This window comes from Haliotis rufescens, unplaced genomic scaffold, assembly GCF_023055435.1.
Source record: "Haliotis rufescens isolate VD_foot unplaced genomic scaffold, xgHalRufe1.0.p SCAF_8, whole genome shotgun sequence".
NCBI classification, from domain to species: Eukaryota; Metazoa; Mollusca; class Gastropoda; order Lepetellida; family Haliotidae; genus Haliotis; species Haliotis rufescens.
Window position 1 is genome coordinate 3,757,079 of NW_025964372.1, and position 21,126 is coordinate 3,778,204.

The 21,126-nt window shown below is 42.6% G+C and overlaps 1 protein-coding gene and 1 long non-coding RNA gene across 8 annotated transcripts in view; one reads left to right on the plus strand and one right to left on the minus strand.

Annotated features, from left to right (window-relative positions):
- LOC124122361 overlaps positions 1–21,126 on the plus strand; it is a 48,166-nt gene that overhangs the window by 19,668 nt on the left and 7,372 nt on the right. For 3 of the 7 annotated variants that reach the window (XM_046485402.2, XM_046485401.2, XM_046485403.2), the window contains 10 exons: positions 1,968–2,049; positions 4,592–4,714; positions 7,385–7,488; positions 9,719–9,874; positions 10,784–11,073; positions 13,202–13,319; positions 14,298–14,326; positions 17,329–17,470; positions 17,966–18,082; positions 20,846–20,968. In XM_046485402.2, the coding sequence (XP_046341358.2) occupies positions 1,968–2,049; positions 4,592–4,714; positions 7,385–7,488; positions 9,719–9,874; positions 10,784–11,073; positions 13,202–13,319; positions 14,298–14,326; positions 17,329–17,470; positions 17,966–18,082; positions 20,846–20,968 (1,284 nt within the window). The remainder of the gene's footprint in view (positions 1–1,967; positions 2,050–4,591; positions 4,715–7,384; positions 7,489–9,718; positions 9,875–10,783; positions 11,074–13,201; positions 13,320–14,297; positions 14,327–17,328; positions 17,471–17,965; positions 18,083–20,845; positions 20,969–21,126) is intronic. The other 4 variants (XM_046485406.2, XM_046485405.2, XM_046485407.2 and 1 more) reach the window with 2 other exon arrangements.
- The window catches only part of LOC125376854, a 29,964-nt gene that overhangs the window by 4,486 nt on the left and 4,352 nt on the right, over positions 1–21,126 (minus strand). The window lies entirely within an intron of this gene.

Sequence of the window (21,126 nt, forward strand, 5' to 3'; positions counted from 1 at the left end):
CATCATGTTACAAACACTGCAGCAAATTTATGCAGATAAATTACCGGAAATTGCACAGATATTTTTCGAAAGGTTGCGTTGATTGCGAAATTCCACCAACTCGAACGACGTATGTGTCATGCTAACCTACTAATGGTTTTGATAAATGGTGAAAGATAAAAAGGCTATTGTCCATATCACAACAGCCCGAACAAATCATGAAATAAATTATTAATAAGCTCTATTATTTACCTAATCTGCAAATTTATCGGTCTAAATTCAGGATTAGCCTAATCCTGTATTTACATTTAGCCCTATAGATTTTACTGACCTGAGCTGGCATATTTTCCATGCAGTTTGGCCTATAGCTAACTACAGTCTGTGACTTCCCTTTAAAAGTCCAGTTTCAACCTTTGCCGCACGAAGCTGGTATTATGGAGTTATATTTTGGCTGGACTAACAAGTCTATACATAGTCAAAATAGCGTAAAATCGAAATCTGATTTCTGTTGATAGCAGGATTTGCAAAGGATGTGCTCTGCCAAATCGGCATCAGCAGATATTTTCCAAATCTTACTGTGTTTTTAATCAAGGTGTTCACGTGATTTGATTTACTGAGCGATGTAAGACCTCTTTTATCACAATATAGGTCTCTATTATCAGATTATTGATCAGATAGTCTTGACTGGGTGCCGCCATTTTGTTTGAAGCAAATGCTAGCGATATATGATGTGGAATCTGATTGGTCAATAGGAGAGGCATAGAAGGGACACAACTCGTTCTAACCACTGGTGGCGCTACGATCAAGCCCAGAAATTCCAGTCTAGTACGGCAAGGGTGGAAACTGGACTTTTATGGTCAATCAACTCCCTTGCCTCGGGAAGATGAGCATGTCAGTACACTAAGTTATCGGAGCTTCAACACAACTGGACCCGTGAAGATCCGGGGTAGAATAGGTCTTCAACCCAAGCTTACCCTAAAGGGCGACTGTGCTTGTTGTAAAAGGCGACTAACGGGATCGGGTGGTCAGGCTCGCTGACTCGGTTGAAGCATGTCATCGATCCCAATTGCTTGGACCGATGCTCATGATTTCAATCACTGGATTGTCTGGTCCAGACTTGATTATTTACAGACCGCCGTCATATAGCTGGAATATTGCTGAGTGTGGCGTAAAACAACAAACCAACCAGCCAACCAATCAACACAACCGAAAATGATGAATAAAGAAGGAATACATAAGCACCAAACTTGCACTTTGAGACAACCATAGTTCAACACAACAGTGTTTGTAGTTGAATGCGATGTGAAACCCAGAAATAATCTTGATTTATGGGTCACCTGCCGACTGTCTTGTTGGGTTTGAAGTAGGGCTGGGACGATACACCAACTGTGCAATCAGATAAGTATCACGATACCTTACTCACAATCAGATATGCAATACTTGCATGTGCTCTTACCTGTGGTGCGAAAGCCATCTTTTTCATAGACGGGATGGCCAAATACCTGGCACACTGATGATTTACAGTTGGCAGTAGGTGGTCGGGTAGCCTAGTGGTTAAAGCGTTCGCTCGTCACGCCGAAGACCCGGGTTTCGATTCCCGACATGGGTACAATGTGTGAAGCCCATTTCTGGTGTCCCCCGCCGTGATATTGCTGGAATATTGCTAAAAGCGGCTTAAAACCTCACTCACTCACTCACTACAGTTGGCAGTGTGAAGTATTGCACAACAAATAAAAATATTTATGTTTTCCCTATTTACTTGCTGTGCTGATCAATGTTTAGCATGTTTAGTGGAACAATTATTAAATCAAACATTTAAGGTCAGAATCGATATTTTTTACTTCGTGTGCTACTGTGAATGATGTTTGTATGGAGAAGTAAAAAATCGCAATCCATCGATGCATCAGTGTATCATCCCGGCACTAGTCTAAAGATTATGATTATGTCAAACACTGCTGATGTGTGTGGTGATTCTGTTTTTCTTCCAGCTTTTTCATTGACCATGTCAACAAGGGGACATCGTGGGAGGATCCCCGCTTCAAGAAACCAACCCAGCCTCAAGCTGCTCAGGTATCGTCTCCATCACTTCGCTCATTATTCATGTTACCATGGTTACACAAGTTAATAACACATTTCACTTTATTCACATTTAAAAAAAAAATCCTTTTACACACATTCCAACAACGTGAACTTAGATCGTGATGGATTGTGTTGGGTACCATTCCAACATAGATTATCATGATTATCATTATTATCATGATTATGCAGGCATTTCACAGTGGAAATTGTAATTGTAGATCATCATAGGTCATGAAGATTCAAGAAATTGTTGGGGAAGACGATTAATACGTCATCATTTGATCAATTAAGGTTTTATATTTAAATCTGTGGAACATTGAATATGAATAAGCCGCATGTATCATAAGTATTGTTTTTATTGAACTGGCAAAGTTATTGTCTAGAAATGGGGTTAAAATTCTGGGTTTGAATTCGTCTCCAGGAACCCATACACGTCATATGAGGCAACGATGTGGAGTGCTTTACTGCGTGTTGTACCCTGAAGGAGTGGATCGTTTTTCATAATAATAATATTAATAATAATAATCACTGGTATTCCTGGTTAGATCTTTGTACGTACAGACCACCTTGATCATGTTGTTGATGTTGTTGATGTTGTTGACTTGCATAAAACAACATTTACTTAAACCAACGGGGCGGTCGGGTAGCCTAGTGGTTAAAGCATTTGCTCTTCATGCCGAAGACCCGGGTTTGATTCCTGACATGGGTAAAATGTATGAAGCCCATTTCTGGTGTCCCCCGTCGTGATATTGCTGGAATATTGCTAAAAGCGGCATAAAACAATACTCACTCAGTACACTCACAGATGTACCAGGCCCCCAAGGAGATTGTAGAGATACCACCATCGTAACTCCCAGACATGAACATTGATTACAAAAGTCTCAATGCTGCACACTTAGTCCTGCAGTTGCTTAGCGCCGGTGTGCGTGCTTCATCACGATGGGTGCAGGGCTTCATCACTGACACAAGGTGTCAACGTCGTATATAATGTAGGCTGCAAATATGATCAATGTCAATTTGTGATTTCTGTTCATGTATATCATGCAGGGATGAAATAGTGAAGGCATATACATCATAAAAGAATACCTCGAGAACCTAACATTCTACTGACCGTCAACATGTGATCTCTTTTTGTTTGTTGTTTAATGCTGCACTCAGCAATATTCCAGCTACAACTGTGGTCTGTACCAGACAATCCAGTGATTGATATCATGAGCATCGATCTATGCAATTGGGATACGATGACATGCATCAACCAAGTCAGCAAGCCTGATCAACCGATCCCTTTAGTCGCCTCTTGCAACAAGCATAGTCGCCTCTTACAACAAGCATGGGTTGCTGAAGACTGATTCTAACCTGGACCTTCACAGGGTTCAGCTACACTGACACAGGTTGGGCATGTGGTGGCTAGAGCCAGCTTGCATTGTCGTCATGGAAACACTGTGTTCAGTTATAGCAACAACATCTACACTATTAGCATGATGAGCTTTGTGAGGTTACTGAAAGATGAACTATATGTGTTAAATGTGTGCCAGTGTGTTTTGTCCTTTGTCCACCTGAGCTTCCACATTTGCTTTTTGTGTAAGAGACGTACACGTGATGGGTTCTTAATTAAATTAGTTAATTAGTTGTTAATTTAAAAGTAAGATTAAAGTAATGGAAAGTGACTGGATTAATTTTTAATTGGGGTGCCATAATTTTGGTCTGTAGAGTTGTGTCCCTTTGTTGTGACAGGATCTTAATGGGTTGGAAGATTCACCCAGATGTGAACACCATGTTGAGGTGCAATCTCATTAAAATCAGATCTTAGTTCTCGCTACTACTAAACAAAGATCTGAGGACATCCAATTACGGGTCACGTCAGACCGACCTTGCACAAACTTTGACTAGCCAATGGAATGACTGACAAGAAGTCGACATTAGCTAATCAGAAGGCAGCTTTTCTCGTGTTACGGCACTAATTTCAAATTGGAGACTACACTTCAAACATATTTTGACAAATTCTCGATTAAAAATTTGAAATCTCAACAAAAGAACATTCTGGAATGGCTAATAGATGGTCTAGATTGTATGGATTCAGTCGTTAAGCCAGTAACTATCATTCGGAATGCCCTGTGTTCAAGTTTTAGAGGTTGCATGGTTAGAAATTTTATTCCGACTGTCACTTTCATGATATGGTAAGCGACGCTCTGATTGGTCGGATGAAAGGTCGTTCTGACATGACCCAAATGGGATGTCGCCAGATCTTTGTTTAGCAGATGCAAGAACTAAGATCTTATTTTAATCAGATTGTGTTCAGGAGTGTTGTTAATTTTGGAAATATGTGTGACCATCACCTCAGTCTTTTCTCTCTCATGATGCTGACAGGTTGGAATGTAACTGAAATTTTGCTCAAAATTGTATTAACGCAAACCATAACTTAGAACAATATCAATAAGATAAAGCTAGCCAATTTCAAGGAATCCCATCACCTGTATGTCTGCATGCTTACGTGCTGTGGTATCCATGGTAACCCATATTGTGTCCTGCCCAGGCACTCAGCCACACTGGTGGAGCTTCCCAATCCCATCATGCACAGCACAGGGGTCAAGGTCAACGAGGGGAGAGCATCGCTATGCGAGATATGCAAAGACGTGGGCCTGGCGCACAGTCACAGGTCCGTAAGAAGCAGGCATGGGTGTCTTGTGCTGTGGGATACACAGTTTTAGCACAGAACTATGGTTGGGTCTAAAAATGATATGTTCTTATTATTATAATTTAACAAAGGGGTTGATCATCTTCCCGAGGCAAAGGCGTTAACTGACGATAAAAGTCCAGTTTCCACCCTTCCCGAACTAGGCTGGGATTCAGGAGTTACATTTTGGCCGAACTAACAAGTCTATGCATAGTCCAATCAAAGTCGCGTAAGAAACTGGTCAACCGGTTCCTAAACAATATGGATTCAATGTGCAGATTTTGGTCGACTGCAGGATTTGCAAAGTATGTGTACTGTCACCTGAGCGTCGACAAATGTTTCGCACATCTTTTCATGTTTTTGATCAAGGGGCTCAAGTTATTTGATACATTTCGCGGGGTAAGACTTGTTTTGTTACAGTATATATCTTGATTATCACATGATTATCGATCAGATTGTTTTGACTGGGCACCACCATTTTGTTTGAAGCAAATGCATGTGATATGAGAGATGGAATCCGATTGGAGGGACAGAAAATGGACATAACTGGTGTCGCTATGATTGACCCCAGAAATCCCAGCCTAGAAACGGAAACTGGACTTTTATAGTCAATTAACACCCTTGCCTTGGGGAAGATGGGGATTGATAGATTTGTTTAAAAAGCTGCAGCTATACTATCGACAAAACATAAGGGAACTAATGATTTGATGTAGCTATCGTTGAGGTGTACATTAGCAATACCGCGGCGTTGCGTCTGAAAGGAACATCTAATCAAAATGAAATTTCGCATCTTGCATGAACAGCACATGATGCACGTGCACACAGAAGCAGCAGTGTGTGCACCTGTAGGGGAACGCACAATCACTAATACAGTTGAGCTAAGCAGATGCTTAATACTGCCACCGAGATAGTATTGCAAAGAACAGACAAAATGGCGAATTATCTTCGATGAGAAGGGTTATGGACATTGGACTTGCTGTAAGACCCCTGACACGTCCCCAAAAGAGAATCTGTGGTATGTTCTCGAGAGACCCAGCACTGCCAACATTGCCCAGCTAAGGGTAACTCTTCAGACAGAATGACGGGCAATAACAAGGGCAACCATACACGTTATTCAACAGTGTGTCATCAAGGTGTCGTGCATGTATCATCCAATGTGATTTCTCGTAATTACACCGTCGCCATCATTTCATCAGTTTCCCTATTTTTAGTCGGTAGTATATATTGGAGAACTGTAACGCTTGCTTTGTTTGTATGTACATATTTTCTTGTGTGTTTTCCATGAGATGGTGCAGTGGTGGTCGTGATGCCCCATTATTGGGAAGTTTTGGAAAGACTCACATGCACATGGTATAAATCATAAAATGTATGGTACAAATTGGGTATCAGAAAGTCCCACAGTGGATGGATTATTGACATTGGTATAAAAGTTGAACATTGATATGAACATTGATATAAAAGTTAAACATTTATGTTAAAGTTAAACATTGATATTGATATTAAGCATTGATATTAAAGTTATACATTGTTATTGAAGTTATACATTGATATTAAAGTTATTCATTGATATTAAAGTTAAACATTGTTATTAAAGTTATACATTGATATTAAAGTTATACATTGTTATTAAAGTTATACATTGATATTAAAGTTAAACATTGTTATTAAAGTTATACATTGATATTAAAGTTATACATTGTTATTAATATAGCTGGGCAGTATTCCATCTTTTCAACAAGCTATTTTTTAACACATTGCTCACTCCTGCCTCCCTTGGTCTTACAAACACAGACATATATTCCTTTGCTAATTTTTAAGCATTTCTAAAAATATGATGCTGTTAATTAGTTCATTAATTTTAATTTTTTTCTTGTAATTGATTCCTTAAACACTGTTAGGCCACACTTTTTGTTAACGTTTCACGGACCGGCCTACCCAACTGAAAAGCAGCAAATCTAAGAAATAAATTGTGCCTCTCACTAGTAATATAGACCCGCTTATACAATATAAAATATTATGATTTAATATAAGTTCCATGTCTACTTTCAATCAACCTGGGAAAGGGCCTCCCTACATAAATATATTCCTTGATGAGTAAAATACTGGAATACAGTATTTGACTACCGTTGGACCTGGAATATTTAAGGATTTTTGGTTGTTTTTTTTAAAAATGGAAATAAAAATGAAATGTGCGGCAAACTTTATAATGATGCGGGCGATGCCTGAGAACTAAGAATCGTTTTTTTTCAGCCTAAACATGCTAAATGATTGCTGTTTATTTTTATTTTTACTTAAACCGACCTTATGTGGAAAAGCTGGAATAAATCCATGAAAAGTAAAATTTAAAAAGTGTGGCCTTACAGAAGAACCTGAACAAGGAAAACTTAGCTGATGTAGTGTGAGAATATAATTGAAAGTTGTGTTGATGCTTACTTAGTACTTATATCACATGTTCAGTGACACAAATTTTGGGGTCATTTTATTGTATTACTTTGAACATTTTGAAGAAAACGACCAGCAACTTAAATGTGCTAAAACTAAGGTAGATTCTTGCTGCTCTGAATGTGTTTAGACAGCAATGAGCATAATGATATGATTGCCTGTTATTATACTTCATGTCTAAATCATATGACTTTTGCATTATTGCCATAGCAACAAGACACCTCACTTTCGAGAGCAGACAGTGCTATTGTACAGAAGGTCAAGGCTTTTCTGCCCACCTGCCCTGAAACTGTCATCAAGCAGACTCTCATCAAGTAAGTATAATGCTGTACCTTTTAGATAGCAATGGTCTTAAAATAGGACCCAAAGCTTCCAGGACTCCCAAGGCACGACTACTGTTCAGAACACCGTCAGGCTTTTGAGGTGCCCATTGCTCCACAACTGTGTAAAGCTCCGCCTTCGAGGTGCCCAAGGTACCACAACTGTGTAGAGCTCCGCCCAGCCTTCTAGGTGCCCAAGGTACCACAACCATGTAGAGCTCTGCCCACTGTGTAGAGCTCCGCCCAGCCTTCTAGGTGCCCAAGGTACCACAACCATGTAGAGCTCTGCCCAGTGTGTGGAGCTCCACCCAGCATCCTAGGTACCCAAGGCACCACAACTGTGTAGAGCTCTGCCCAGCCTTCTAGGTGCCCAAGGTACCACAACTGTGTAGAGCTCTGCCCACTGTGTGGAGCTCCGCCCAGCCTTCTAGGTGCCCAAGGCACCACAACTGTGTAGAGCTCCACCCAGCATCCTAGGTACCCAAGGCACCACAATTGTGTAGAGCTCCGCCCAGCCTTCTAGGTGCCAAAAGTACCACAACTGTGTAGAGCTCCACCCAGCGTCCTAGGTACCCAAGACACCACAACTGTGTAGAGCTCTGCCCAGCCTTCTAGGTGCCCAAGGTACCACAACTGTGTAAAGCTCTGCCCACTGTGTAGATCTCCGCCCAGCCTTCTAGGTGCCCAAGGTACCACAACTGTGTAAAGCTCTGCCCACTGTGTAGATCTCCGCCCAGCCTTCTAGGTGCCCAAGGTACCACAACTGTGTAAAGCTCTGCCCACTGTGTGGAGCTCCGCCCAGCCTTCTAGGTGCCCAAGGCACCACAACTGTGTAGAGCTCCACCCAGCATCCTAGGTACCCAAGGCACCACAACTGTGTAGAGCTCCGCCCAGCCTTCTAGGTGCCCAAGGTACCACAACTGTGTAGAGCTCTGCCCACTGTGTAGATCTCCGCCCAGCCTTCTAGGTACCCAAGGCACCACAACTGTGTAGAGCTCCGCCCAGCCTTCTAGGTGCCCAAGGTACCACAACTGTGTAGAGCTCTGCCCACTGTGTGGAGCTCCGCCCAGCATCCTATGTACCCAAGACACCACAACTGTGTAGAGCTCTGCCCACTGTGTGGAGCTCGGCCCAGCCTTCTAGGTACCCAAGACACCACAACTGTGTAGAGCTCCGCCCAGCATCCTAGGTACCCAAGACACCACAACTGTGTAGAGCTCCACCAAGCATCCTAGGTACCCAAGACACCACAACTGTGTAGAGCTCCACCAAGCATCCTAGGTGCCCAAGGTACCACAACTGTGTAGAGCTCCACCCATCATCCTAGGTACCCAAGACACCACAACTGTGTAGAGCTCCACCAAGCATCCTAGGTACCCAAGACACCACAACTGTGTAGAGCTCCACCAAGCATCCTAGGTACCCAAGGTACCACAACTGTGTAGAGCTCCACCCATCATCCTAGGTACCCAAGGTACCACAACTGTGCAGAGCTCCACCAAGCATCCTAGGTATCCAAGACACCACAACTGTGTAGAGCTCCGCCCAGCCCTCTAGGTACCCAAGACACCACAACTGTGTAGAGCTCCGCCCAGCCTTCTAGGTGCCAAGGTACCACAACTGTGTAGAGCTCCGCCCAGCATCCTAGGTACCCAAGACACCACACTTGTGTAGAGCCCCGCCCAGCCCTCTAGGTACCCAAGGTTATACAACTGTGTAGAGCTCTGCCCAGCATCCTAGGTACCCAAGGCATCACAACCGTGCAGACCGTACAGCATCACTTGTCCTGAAGGTTTGGCTGGTCCTGGTGGATGTCGTGGTGGGCCCCCTTCACCCTCTCCGGTCCCCCTTCACTTCTCAACTCCTTTACCCCCTGCCTTTTGTCCCTCCCTTTCCCCCTCCACTCTTCTCTCCCCTCTCCTCTTTTCTCTCTCTCAACTTCTCTTCTTCCCCATAACACATGAAACAATATTTTCAAGTTGAACCAATTCAAAAAGACGTCTACTCATTGGTTTAAAAATACCCATTAGACAGATCCCAAGGGAGTGAAAGTATAACACCTACACAAAGCTATCAATACCCTGAGTGAGTTATAACATGTCAGTAATTGCTCAACGTGTCCGTGACTCCGAGCGATGTCTCGATGGCTCAGTGATGCAACATGTAACGTGTATGCAGCTTCTGCAGCTTCTATGATGATGATGATGATGCTTGTTGCCAACAGGAACCACAACCACTACGGACACACTGTGTCGGAGCTGTTGGGGAAGGGGTACACCAAGGAGCAACCGGTGTTACAGCTGACCAACACCCCAGCCTCTCGACTCAAGGACATGTTTCCAGCGGCCACGGCCGGGGTCATCCAGGACGTGCTCGCCATGTAAGTTACCACAGCTGTATCCCAGTTGCCATGGTTTCCTAATACAGGCCATGTAAGTTACATCTCAGTTACCATAGATATATTCAAGTTGCCATGGTTTCACAGTATTGACCATGTATGAAATTTGCATCACAATTACCATATATATACCAGTATTTGCCATGGAAGTAATACTTTAATTACCATAGTTTCCAAGTATTTGCCAAGGAACTAATGCTTTAATTACCATAGTTTTCCACTATTTGCCATGGAAGTAATGCTTAAATTACCATAGTTTCACAGAAGTTGACATGGTGGTAACACTTTAATTACCATTGATTACCATAGTTTCACAGTATTTACCATGGAGGTAACGCTTTAATTACCATAGTTTCCCAGTATTTGGCATGGAAGTAATACTTTAATTGCCATAGTTTCCCAGTATTTGCCATGGAAGTAATACTTTAATTGCAATAGTTTCCCAGTATTTGCCATGAAAGTAATACTTTAATTACCATAGTTTTCCAGTGTTTGATTTGTTAGGTACATCACAATTACCATAGTATTCTAATTGGAGTTTGTCATGCTCGTGCAGGTGTGAATGTTGACCAAACCTACCTGTAAATCATGGTGAGTGTTGACCTCTTGCAGGTGTGAATATTGACCTTTACAGGTGTGACTGTTGACCTTTACAGGTGTGAACAGGTGTGAATGTTGACCTTTACAGGTGTGAATGTTGACCTTTACAGGTGTGAACAGGTGTGAATGTTGACCTTTACAGGTGTGAACAGGTGTGAATGTTGACCTTTACAGGTGTGAATGTTGACCTTTACATGTGTGAACAGGTGTGAATGTTGACCTTTACAGGTGTGAACAGGTGTGAATGTTTACCTTTACCATGTTAACAGGTGTGAATGTTGACCTTTGCAGGTGCAGCAACAATGAAGAGGAAGCCAAGGATCAGCTGATCGATCTTGGCTTTCAGCCAGCTCACGGCTCACGCAGTACAAGTCGAACAGTGTCTCCTAGCCACTCCCCTCGCCATCACGAGACGACTTCCCACTCTAGCTCCACCCACTCTAGCTCTTCCCACCTCAGCCCCCGCCACACAACGTCCGGACACCGGCGCTCGAGTGGCAACCACTCACGCCACTCTGCTACGTCCCCACAACCAACAGCACAAGACAGGCCAAACATGTCCGAGGCAGAGAAGGAGAGAGGTGCGTGGGATACTTGTTGCAATTCAATTTCATTCAAATTAGATCTCTTACTCTACGACCAGACCCTTGACTGCCAAATCTTATTCGTTTTTCTTCCACCTCGATTTTAGGGGCGGTGGGGTAGCCTAGTGGTTAAAGTGTTCACTCGTCACGCTGAAGGCCTGGGTTCGAATCCCCACATGGGTACAATGTGTGAAGCCCATTTCTGGCGTCCCTTGCCATGATATTGCTGGAACATCGCTAAAAGTAGCGTAAAACAATACTCACTCATACCTTCTCTCTACCTCGATTTTTGATATATATATATATTTTGACAAAAGAAAACAAATATTCCTGAAGTGGTACTCTTTATTGGATATAGATTCTGCTCAGAGAAGACAGGGAGTATAACATATCCAGAACTATATAATGATCTGGCTCACAATCAGTTTTCTTACTGCATACTTCTGGGGTTTTTTTATCGACCAGAGGAAAGTTATGAATTAATCAAGGTATTAAGGATATATTTTACGAGGATATAAAATATTAATTGACCTAATTTGATAAAACAATGCATATGCTCATATCAACTAGCCAGTATGATGATGTCACGATGTTGTTGTGCAGTTGATTCGGAGACAGGAATTCTAACATAACCATAACATTACTGAGAATGGTTTAATTCAGAGAAATCGCTGGAATCTGTTGATTCCATCTTCCCGAAGCCGAAGCAAGGGAGATAACTGACTAGAAAGTCCAGTTTCCACCCTTGCTGAATTTGGCTGGAATTTTGTGGCTTGATGGTAGCGCCACCAGTGGCTATTAGGAGTCTCTCCTATTGACCAATCAGATTTCACCTCATATCACTTGCATTTGCTTTGAACAAAATGGCGACGCCCAGTCTAGACCATGTGATCATTATCTATATTGTAATAGGGGGCACGGGTGGCCCAGTCGTCTAAGGCGCCGCGATTCGCTGTGCAGAGTTGCGTCCCTTGGGCACGCCAGAAACCTATGATTGTGGATTCGAATCCTTGGTTCGCCCCGATTATGTTTCTAGGTTTGTCAGCACCGTACCCGTGCTCGTGGGTTTCACCGAAGGGGTAAACGTCTGAGACCTGCATCGCTTCAGCCTTACTTCCCACATTAAGCTGACACGCCGTGATAGGACTGGAATACTGTTAAAAGCGGTGTTAAACCCAACTCACTGACTCACTCACTATATTGTAATAAAACGGGTCTTACCTCATAAAGGGCATCAAATCACTTAAGCACCCAATCTCATTGAAATCAGATCTCTTAGTTCTCGCTACCGCTAAACAAATATCTGAGGACATCCCATTACGGGTCACGTCATAACGACCTTTAATCCAACCAATCAGAGCGTCGCTTACCAGATCATGAAAGTGACATTCGGAGTGTGTTTTCAGATCATGCAACCTTTAAAACTTTTAACATGTACAACCCTTTGAAAGGAATAAAAAATGTACAAAAAAACTCGAAATATTTAACAGAGGGTATTCTGAACAACAGTTACAGGTTTCTCGAGCTTTACGACACTTGTTTCAAACTGGCGACTACGCTTCAAAACATATTTTGACGTATTCTCGATTAAAAAAATTTAAAACTGATAAGAAGAACATTCTGGAATGGCTTATAGATGGCCTAGATTGTATGGATATAATCATGAAACCTGTAACTGTCATTCGGAATACCCTGTGTTAAATATTTCCTGGTTGCATGATCAGAAAACACATTCCGACTGTCACTTTCATGATCTGGTAAGCGACGCTCTGATTGGTTGAATGAAAGGTCGTTCTGACGTGACCCTTAATGGGATGTCCTCAGATCTTTGTTTAGCATAGCGAGAACTAAGATCTGATTTCAATGAGATTGCCAGCACCAGATTCTACGGCCGTTTCTTACGGTTCATGGAAAGTATGTCTGAAACATATAAATGTTGATAAATGTTTTTAGGTTCTTTTTACGGTTTATGAGTTAGATAAACGATTACCCTCTGGTATTTATGAGATTTAAGACTCTCATCCTTATAATTGAGGTTTATCTCGAGGATGAGGATCTTTAATCTCATAAAAAAACATCTGATGGGTTTTATCCTACACATAAGTATTTCTTTGTTCATGTTCAGTGAAGTCCAAGCTCAAGTCACAGTATCCCAATGTTGGTGCCGACATTGTGACAATGGCGCTAGAAGCTACAGGCTACAACGAGGAGAGCGCCAAGAGAGTTCTTGGTGGGACATACAGGTGGGTAGAACTTAGACGGTACCCATGACGAGTCAATGTAGGAGATAGCAGTTCATATTGAGGCGGGGGCACGGGTGGCCCAGTTGTTTAAGCGCCGCGATTCGCCGTGCAGAGTTGCATGGGTACAATGTGTGAAGCCCATTTTTCGGTGTCCCTCGTCGTGACATTGCTGGAATATTGCTAAAAACGGCGTAAAACCATACTCTCTCACTCTCTATGTAACGCTAGTGTCCAGTTGCATACAACTGCTCAAAAGCGCTGTCGAGTCTGAACATATCTGAATATGTCTTCAATCTAGATTTGAAAGTACATAGTTCTGGAGTCTATCAACAAGTGGGAGTTTGTTCCAGATGTATACTTTATTCATTTCTCTTGAATTAATTAGTACAAGTGTAAAGCCTTGAATAGAGAATCTCACCCGAGTGTCTCTTTATATCAACATGAGTTGAAAAATGTGAAAAAAGTTTTTCCACATTTATCAACGAGTGTTGATATATTTCGTATCAAAAGACGCTCTGGTGAAATTTTATTTATCATCTAACATCATTCTTCCAACTTTTTCAGTTTGTAGACCGTAATAAGCAGTGTCTTGAGTGTAAAAAGTACTGCTAACAGCTTCAGTAACAGAGCCATTAGTGATGTCATCTGATTGTGACGTCATAGTAACCAATGACGTCACAATGGTCTGCAAAGGATTGTGATGCAATTTCATTGTAGTGATATCGACAATATAGATAACGCTTGATCTCACCCAAGTGAGATCTCCTGTCGGAGTCAGTTTTGGATGATAAAGTTGGTTTAATACTATGGCAATGCTCTTGCAATAATGAAAATAGCTGTCCACTGTCCCCTGGTATTTACATACAGCACCTTCACACCACTAGTGTAAGAACATTGCAAGTGTGGTAAATGTAAATGTCCTTTTGATGTGATGTGTTTTACTGTTATCAGGTGCTCATTGCCATATTCTTGTTTCAGCTCTAAAAATCAGTCTTCTGGACAACGAGGTAAGTATCCAATACATGGAACCCTCACAAGCATATTTAGGCATGTGCTGTGTAGTTTTAAGCATGCCAACAACATAACAAGAAAAATCACTTTTGTCATCCATCTTTTCCCTTTGAATGTTATTTCAATATGAGTTGGGGGCATGGGTGACCAGGACGTCAAAGGTGCCCCAATTCATATGATTGTGGGTTTGAATTCCAGTTCGCCCCAATTATGTTTATAGGTTTGTCGGCACCATACCCAGAGCTCCAGATAAGCTGCGTATCTGCGTGAAATACGCATCAGAAATGCAGACATACCCAGTAAAATATAATCCAAGCGTATCAAATACGCAACGAACATTACAGATACGCTACAAAAATAAAACTTGTGCGTATCATCAAAATATTGTGAAGTAACCCTGCGTATTCGATTAGCAAATCAGCAACTTATTTTGAAATTATAAACGGGCATTCCGTCAACCTTGCCAAACGATGACAGTTACATCATGATCATTTGCCATCACACTTTCTTGTGGAAGTATCGTGGTATTTTTGAGTCCTATAAAGCTCTTGAACCCACACGACACCAGTTTGCAGGGACTAGATGAATAGTGTTTTTAAATATTTAACTTAAATACCCACATGTGTAAAAACTAGTGGGTAACAGAAATTTGAATACGCAGGTAGAATTACAGATACCCAATGATTTTAAAATGCATGGGTAAAATACCCACATCACCAAAAGCTTATCTGGAGCTCTGATACCTATGCTCGTTGGTTTCACCGAAGCTGTAAATGTCTTAGACCTGCATCACTTTGGGCTTTCCTTCCAAATCAAGCTGACACGTTGTGATACTCTTCATAGCAGTGGTAAACCCAACTCACTCACGAGTTGGGTAATACCAGGTGAACTGCAAAATTTATGGTTTTACTGCTATTTCTAGTTTCATTTTGTAAAAGATGTGTAATAGTTTGAATTAAACCATGTCATACTCGGAAACTCCGAACATGTCAAACACATGTAGGCAACTGTAGTTTACTGTGGCATGAAGAAATCTCCCTCCGTGTTTTATGTCCCTTATAGGCCACCATAGTTTACCGCGGCATGAAGAACAATCACTCCATGTTCCATGTCCCTTATAGGCCACCATAGTTTGCCACAGCATGAAGAACTCTCACTCCGTGTTCCATGTCCCTTATAGGCCACCATAGTTTACCGTGGCATGAAGAACTCTCACTCCGTGTTCCATGTCCCTTATAGGCCACCCTAGTTTACCATGGGAGGAGGAACTCTCACTCCATGTTCCATGTCCCTTACAGGCCACCATAGTTTACCGTGGCATGAAGAACTCTCACTCCGTGTTCCATATCCCTTATAGGCCACCATAGTTTACCGTGGCATGAAGAACTCTCACTCCGTGTTCCATGTCCCTTATAGGCCACCATAGTTTACCGTGGCATGAAGAACTCTCACTCTGTGTTCCATGTCCCTTATAGGCCGCCATAGTTTACCGTGGCATGATGAACTCTCACTCTGTGTTCCATGTCCCTTATAGGCCGCCATAGTTTACCGTGGCATGAAGAACTCTCACTCTGTGTTTTATGTCCCTTATAGGCCACCATAGTTTACCATGGCATGAAGAATTCTCACTCTGTGTTCTATGTCCCTTATCGGCCACCATAGTTTACCATGGCATGAAGAATTCTCACACCATGTTCCATGTCCCTTATAGGCCACCATAGTTTACCACGGCATGAAGAACTCTCACTCCGTGTTCCATGTCCCTTATAGGCCACCATAGTTTACCATGGCATGAAGAACTCTCACTCCGTGTTCCATGTCCCTTATAGGCCACCATAGTTTACCATGGCAGGAAGAACTCTCACTCCGTGTTCCATGTCCCTTATAGGCCACCATAGTTTACCATGGCATGAAGAACTCTCACTCCGTGTTCCATGTCCCTTATAGGCCACCATAGTTTACCATGGCATGAAGAACTCTCACTCCATGTTCCATGTCCCTTATAGGCCACCATAGTTTACTGTGGCATGAAGAACTCTCACTCTGTGTTCCATGTCCCTTATAGGCCACCATAGTTTACTGCGGCATGAAGAACTCTCACTACATGTTCCATGTCCCTTATAGGCCACCATAGTTTACCATGGCATGAAGAACTCTCACTCCGTGTTCCATGTCCCTTATAGGCCACCATAGTTTACCATGGCATGAAGAACTCTCACTCCATGTTCCATGTCCCTTATAGGCCACCATAGTTTACTGTGGCATGAAGAACTCTCACTCTGTGTTCCATGTCCCTTATAGGCCACCATAGTTTACTGCGGCATGAAGAACTCTCACTACATGTTCCATGTCCCTTATAGGCCACCATAGTTTACCATGGCATGAAGAACTCTCACTTTGTGTTCCATGTCCCTTATAGGCCACCATAGTTTGCCATGGCATGAAGAACTCTCACTCTGTGTTCCATGTCCCTTATAGGCCACCATAGTTTACCGTGGCATGAAGAACTCTCACTCCGTGTTCCATGTCCCTTATAGGCCACCATAGTTTACCGTGGCATGAAGAATTCTCACTCTGTGTTCCATGTCCCTTATAGGCCACCATAGTTTACCGTGGCATGAAGAACTCTCACTCCGTGTTCCATGTCCCTTATAGGCCACCATAGTTTACCGTGGCATGAAGAATTCTCACTCTGTGTTCCATGTCCCTTATAGGCCACCATAGTTTACCGTGGCATGAAGAACTCTCACTCTGTGTTCCATGTCCCTTATAGGCCACCATAGTTTACTGCGGCATGAAGAACTCTCACTCCGTGTTCCATGTCCCTTATAGGCCACCATAGTTTACCATGGCATGAAGAACTCTCACTCCGTGTTCCATGTCCCTTATAGGCCACCATAGTTTACCATGGCATGAAGAACTCTCACTCCGTGTTCCATGTCCCTTATAGGCCACCATAGTTTACCATGGCATGAAGAACTCTCACTCTGTGTTCCAGCTTCTGCCAGTGCCAGCTTCAGCTCACAAAACGGTCGCTCAGCCTCTAATAATGCTCCCGTTGCCATGGCATCTGAGGCCAGCCTTGACCCTGTGGCGTTTACTGGAGACCGCCCAACGGCCAGCGAAGGAAGGACCCAAGGGTAGGACTGACTGTCAAGGACATTTTTGGACAGATTTGTTGGGGAATTGTTGAAAGATTTTGATAGCAAAAGATTTGGCCAGTAAATCAGTGGATGATTGAAAATGAAATAATCTTGGCCTGGTTTGTGTCATTGTAAAGGAAATGTAATGACGTGTTTGTCATTGTAAAAGTTCTGATTGAGTCGTAAAAAAACCTTGGATTATTTTTGTTGTTGGTGATATTTGCTGTTGGCAGTATGAAAAACCTTGTTATTTTGGTTCTATTTTTTTTTTTTTTAAGGGCAACAGATCTGTAAAAGAAGCAAAACAGTTTTAAAAAATGTGAATAAAACTGTTGTATTAATAAAATTAAACTAAAAAAATAATTATGGCCTCATTATAAGCTGTTCTATTAGATTAAGATATACAGTGCAACATGGTCGTCCACTTAACACCCGTGAGTTATACTCAGTATCATTGCATTCCTCGTTCTCTAAGTTATGCCATACTTGTAGGTCTAGCCATGCATCCTCCAGCAGTGAAACAACCGCTCACGGTGCACGGGGGTCGTCCCAGGACAGGCGGGGTGCCACGCCCACATCACAGCAACAGAAGGCAAAGCAGGTCACAAAGTAGGTGTAGCATGTAGTTGATCGGCACCACTGCTTCCAGACATACAGCTGTAGAAACATGAGAATCTCTTGGATAAACATTTAGAAGTTCTGGGGACAAAACATTTTCGACCTTTTGGAGATTCTGGTTTAGAATAACTCCCGAGGGACCTATGATTGTTGTCAGAGGTTTGTTTGTTTATTTGTTTGTTGTTTAATGCCGCACTCAGCAATATTCCAGCTGTATGACGATGATCTGTCAATAATCGAGTTGGACCAGACAATCCAGTGATTGATATCGTGAGCATCGATCCACACAATTGGGCTACATTGACATGCATCAACCAAGTCAGTAAGCCTGACCACCCATACCCTAATTATATTGTTGCTTCTTATAAGCATTGGTTGCAGAGGACCAATTCTAAACAGGATTTTCAAGGGTCTGTCGTCGGGGGTGATTAAGTGGCATGGTTGATTGCGTCGTATTGTACCCCAGCAGCATGGGACATTGTCATTATATCAATCACTGGTTTGTCCCAATCTCATTAAAATAAGATCTTGGTTCTCGCTAATGCTAATCAAAGATCTGAGGCCAACACATTTACGGGTCACGTCAGACCGACCTTGCACGAACTTTGACCGACCAATGGAATGACTGTCAAGAAGTCGACATTAGCCATTCAGAAGGCACTTTTCTCGTGCTTTACAGCACTAATTTCAAATTGGCGACTTCGCTACGAAAGATATTTTGACAAATTCTCGATTAAAAATTTGAAACCTGAACAAAAGAACATTCTCGAATGGCTTATGTATGGTCTAGATTGTATAGATTTAGTCGTTAAGACCGTAACCACCCCGTTTTAAAGTTATCGAGCTTGCATGACATGAAATCACATTCCGACTGTCACTTTCATGATCTGGTAAGCGACGCTCTGATTGGTCGGATGAAAAGTCGTTCAGGCATGACCCCTAATTGGATGTCCTCAGATCTTTGTTCAGCGGTAGCGAGAACTAAGATCAAATTATAATGACATTGGGTTTGTCGGGTCCAAACATTATTATGCACAGGTCGCTTGAAAATTAGTTGAATTTGCTGACTACGGCATTAAAATACAGACAACCTTTCAGTCAACAAAAGTATGGCTAGAATTAATATTTGGGTTCAGCACATCGTCTTTTGTGATCAATGATGTACAGCAATGAGGTGTGACATCTCAATTCCATTCTCCCAATATTGCTTGTGTTTAGTCGTAGATTCTTTTTTGCCTTGTTTTGTCCCACTGAAGTGATTTTGTTGAGATATGGTTTCTGTGTGGCACTAGTGGTAGTATTCCCCTGTCACACATCGGTGCATCCTCGGATACCCAGGTCCTTGCCTCTCCACTGTTGTAAACCTGTAGATCAGTCACGACATGTTTTTTCAACTTAGTTTAATAAAACTAAATGGGCTATGTAAATGGACATGCTAAAGTCAAGTGTTCAGGGAAATATTCGTTTTGTTTCTCGTACATGTTGATCAAACGTATTGAAGAGAAAAATATGTATGCGAAACAATTCCGTGTGGATGCAGATTTGGAATGACATTTCTTTGTCGTTTCATGATCCTGTTCCCAAGAATGTTCCTCTTAGTATTGGCTCCTATTCTCAGTATTGGCTTCTATTCTCAGTATTGGCTCCTTCTCTTAGTATTGGCTCCTTGAGAAAGCAAGTTGTTCCTCAGATATGTCATCTTCCTAAGGCAAGAGGGGCGGGCGGGTAGCCTAGTGGATGAAGCGTTCACTCGTCACGCCGAAGACCCGGGTTCGATTCCCGACATGGGTACAATGTGTGAAGCCCATTTCTGGTGTCCCCCGCCAGGATATTGCTGGAATATTGCAAACAGCGGTGTAAAATCATACTCACTCACACTCCTAAGGCAAGGGAGATAACTGACTGTAGAAGTCCAGTTTCCATCCGCCGAACTAGGCTGGAATTATGGAGTTGTATTTTGGCTGGAATAACAAAATCAAAATCGCTTAACGAAATGGACAATCGCCCCGTATACTGCCATGCAGATTTCGGTCGATTGCAGGATTAGCAAAGCATGTGTACTGCCAACTCGGCGTCGACAGATATTATTCAAATGTTTTCATGTTTTTAATCAAGGTGCTCACGTAATTTGATGCACTTCACGAAGTAAGACCCATTTTGTCACAATATCAAGTTTGATTATTGACTGGGCGCCACCATGTGGTTTGAAGCAAATGCAAATGATATGAGAGGTGGAATAGGATTGGTCAATAGGAGGGACATAGAAGGGACATAACTCATAATAGCCACTGATGGCGCTATGATTGAGCCCAGACATTCCAGCCTAGTTCGGCAAGGGAGGAAACTGGACTTTTATAGTCAGTTAACTCCCTTGCCTCAGGAAGATGTCAGAAAAGAGCCACTGTAAACACTGGGCGAAGAGTCAGACCTGGTGCTTCCATAACCCCTGACCTCACCCAACTAACGCTGACTGAAAGAGGTTATGCTGTTAGACCTGCCTGATCTGTGTGTCATCATACCCAATCTGTGTAAATCAGTGCTCATGCTATCACCCGCTGGATTCAATCCTCAGTTATCTGTAGCTGAAATATTGCTGACTGGTGCAAAACAACATTCACTCAGAGTAATCACAATCATGCCAACATTTAATGTCAAACCTTTCAATGTGAACTCTATCCTCTGACCTTCTTAACCTCTGACCTTCTTGACATCTGACCTACCTGACCTCTGACCTTCTTGACCCCTAACCTCTAGGATGAGCGAGCAGCTTTTGACTACCACCAATGACATGCTCAATCACCTCGCAACCTCTTGTTGTCTGCGTGACGCCAAGGACAGTGTTCCTGATGCTGACCAATCACAGCACAGCTTACACAGGTGGAACATTGCATGCTGGTATCAGTGTTGTGCCTTGTAGAATAGACTGACCAATCACAGCACAGCTTACACAGATGGAACATTGCATGCTGGTATCAGTGTTGTGCCTTGTAGAATAGACTGACCAATCACAGTGCAGCTTACACAGGTGGAACATT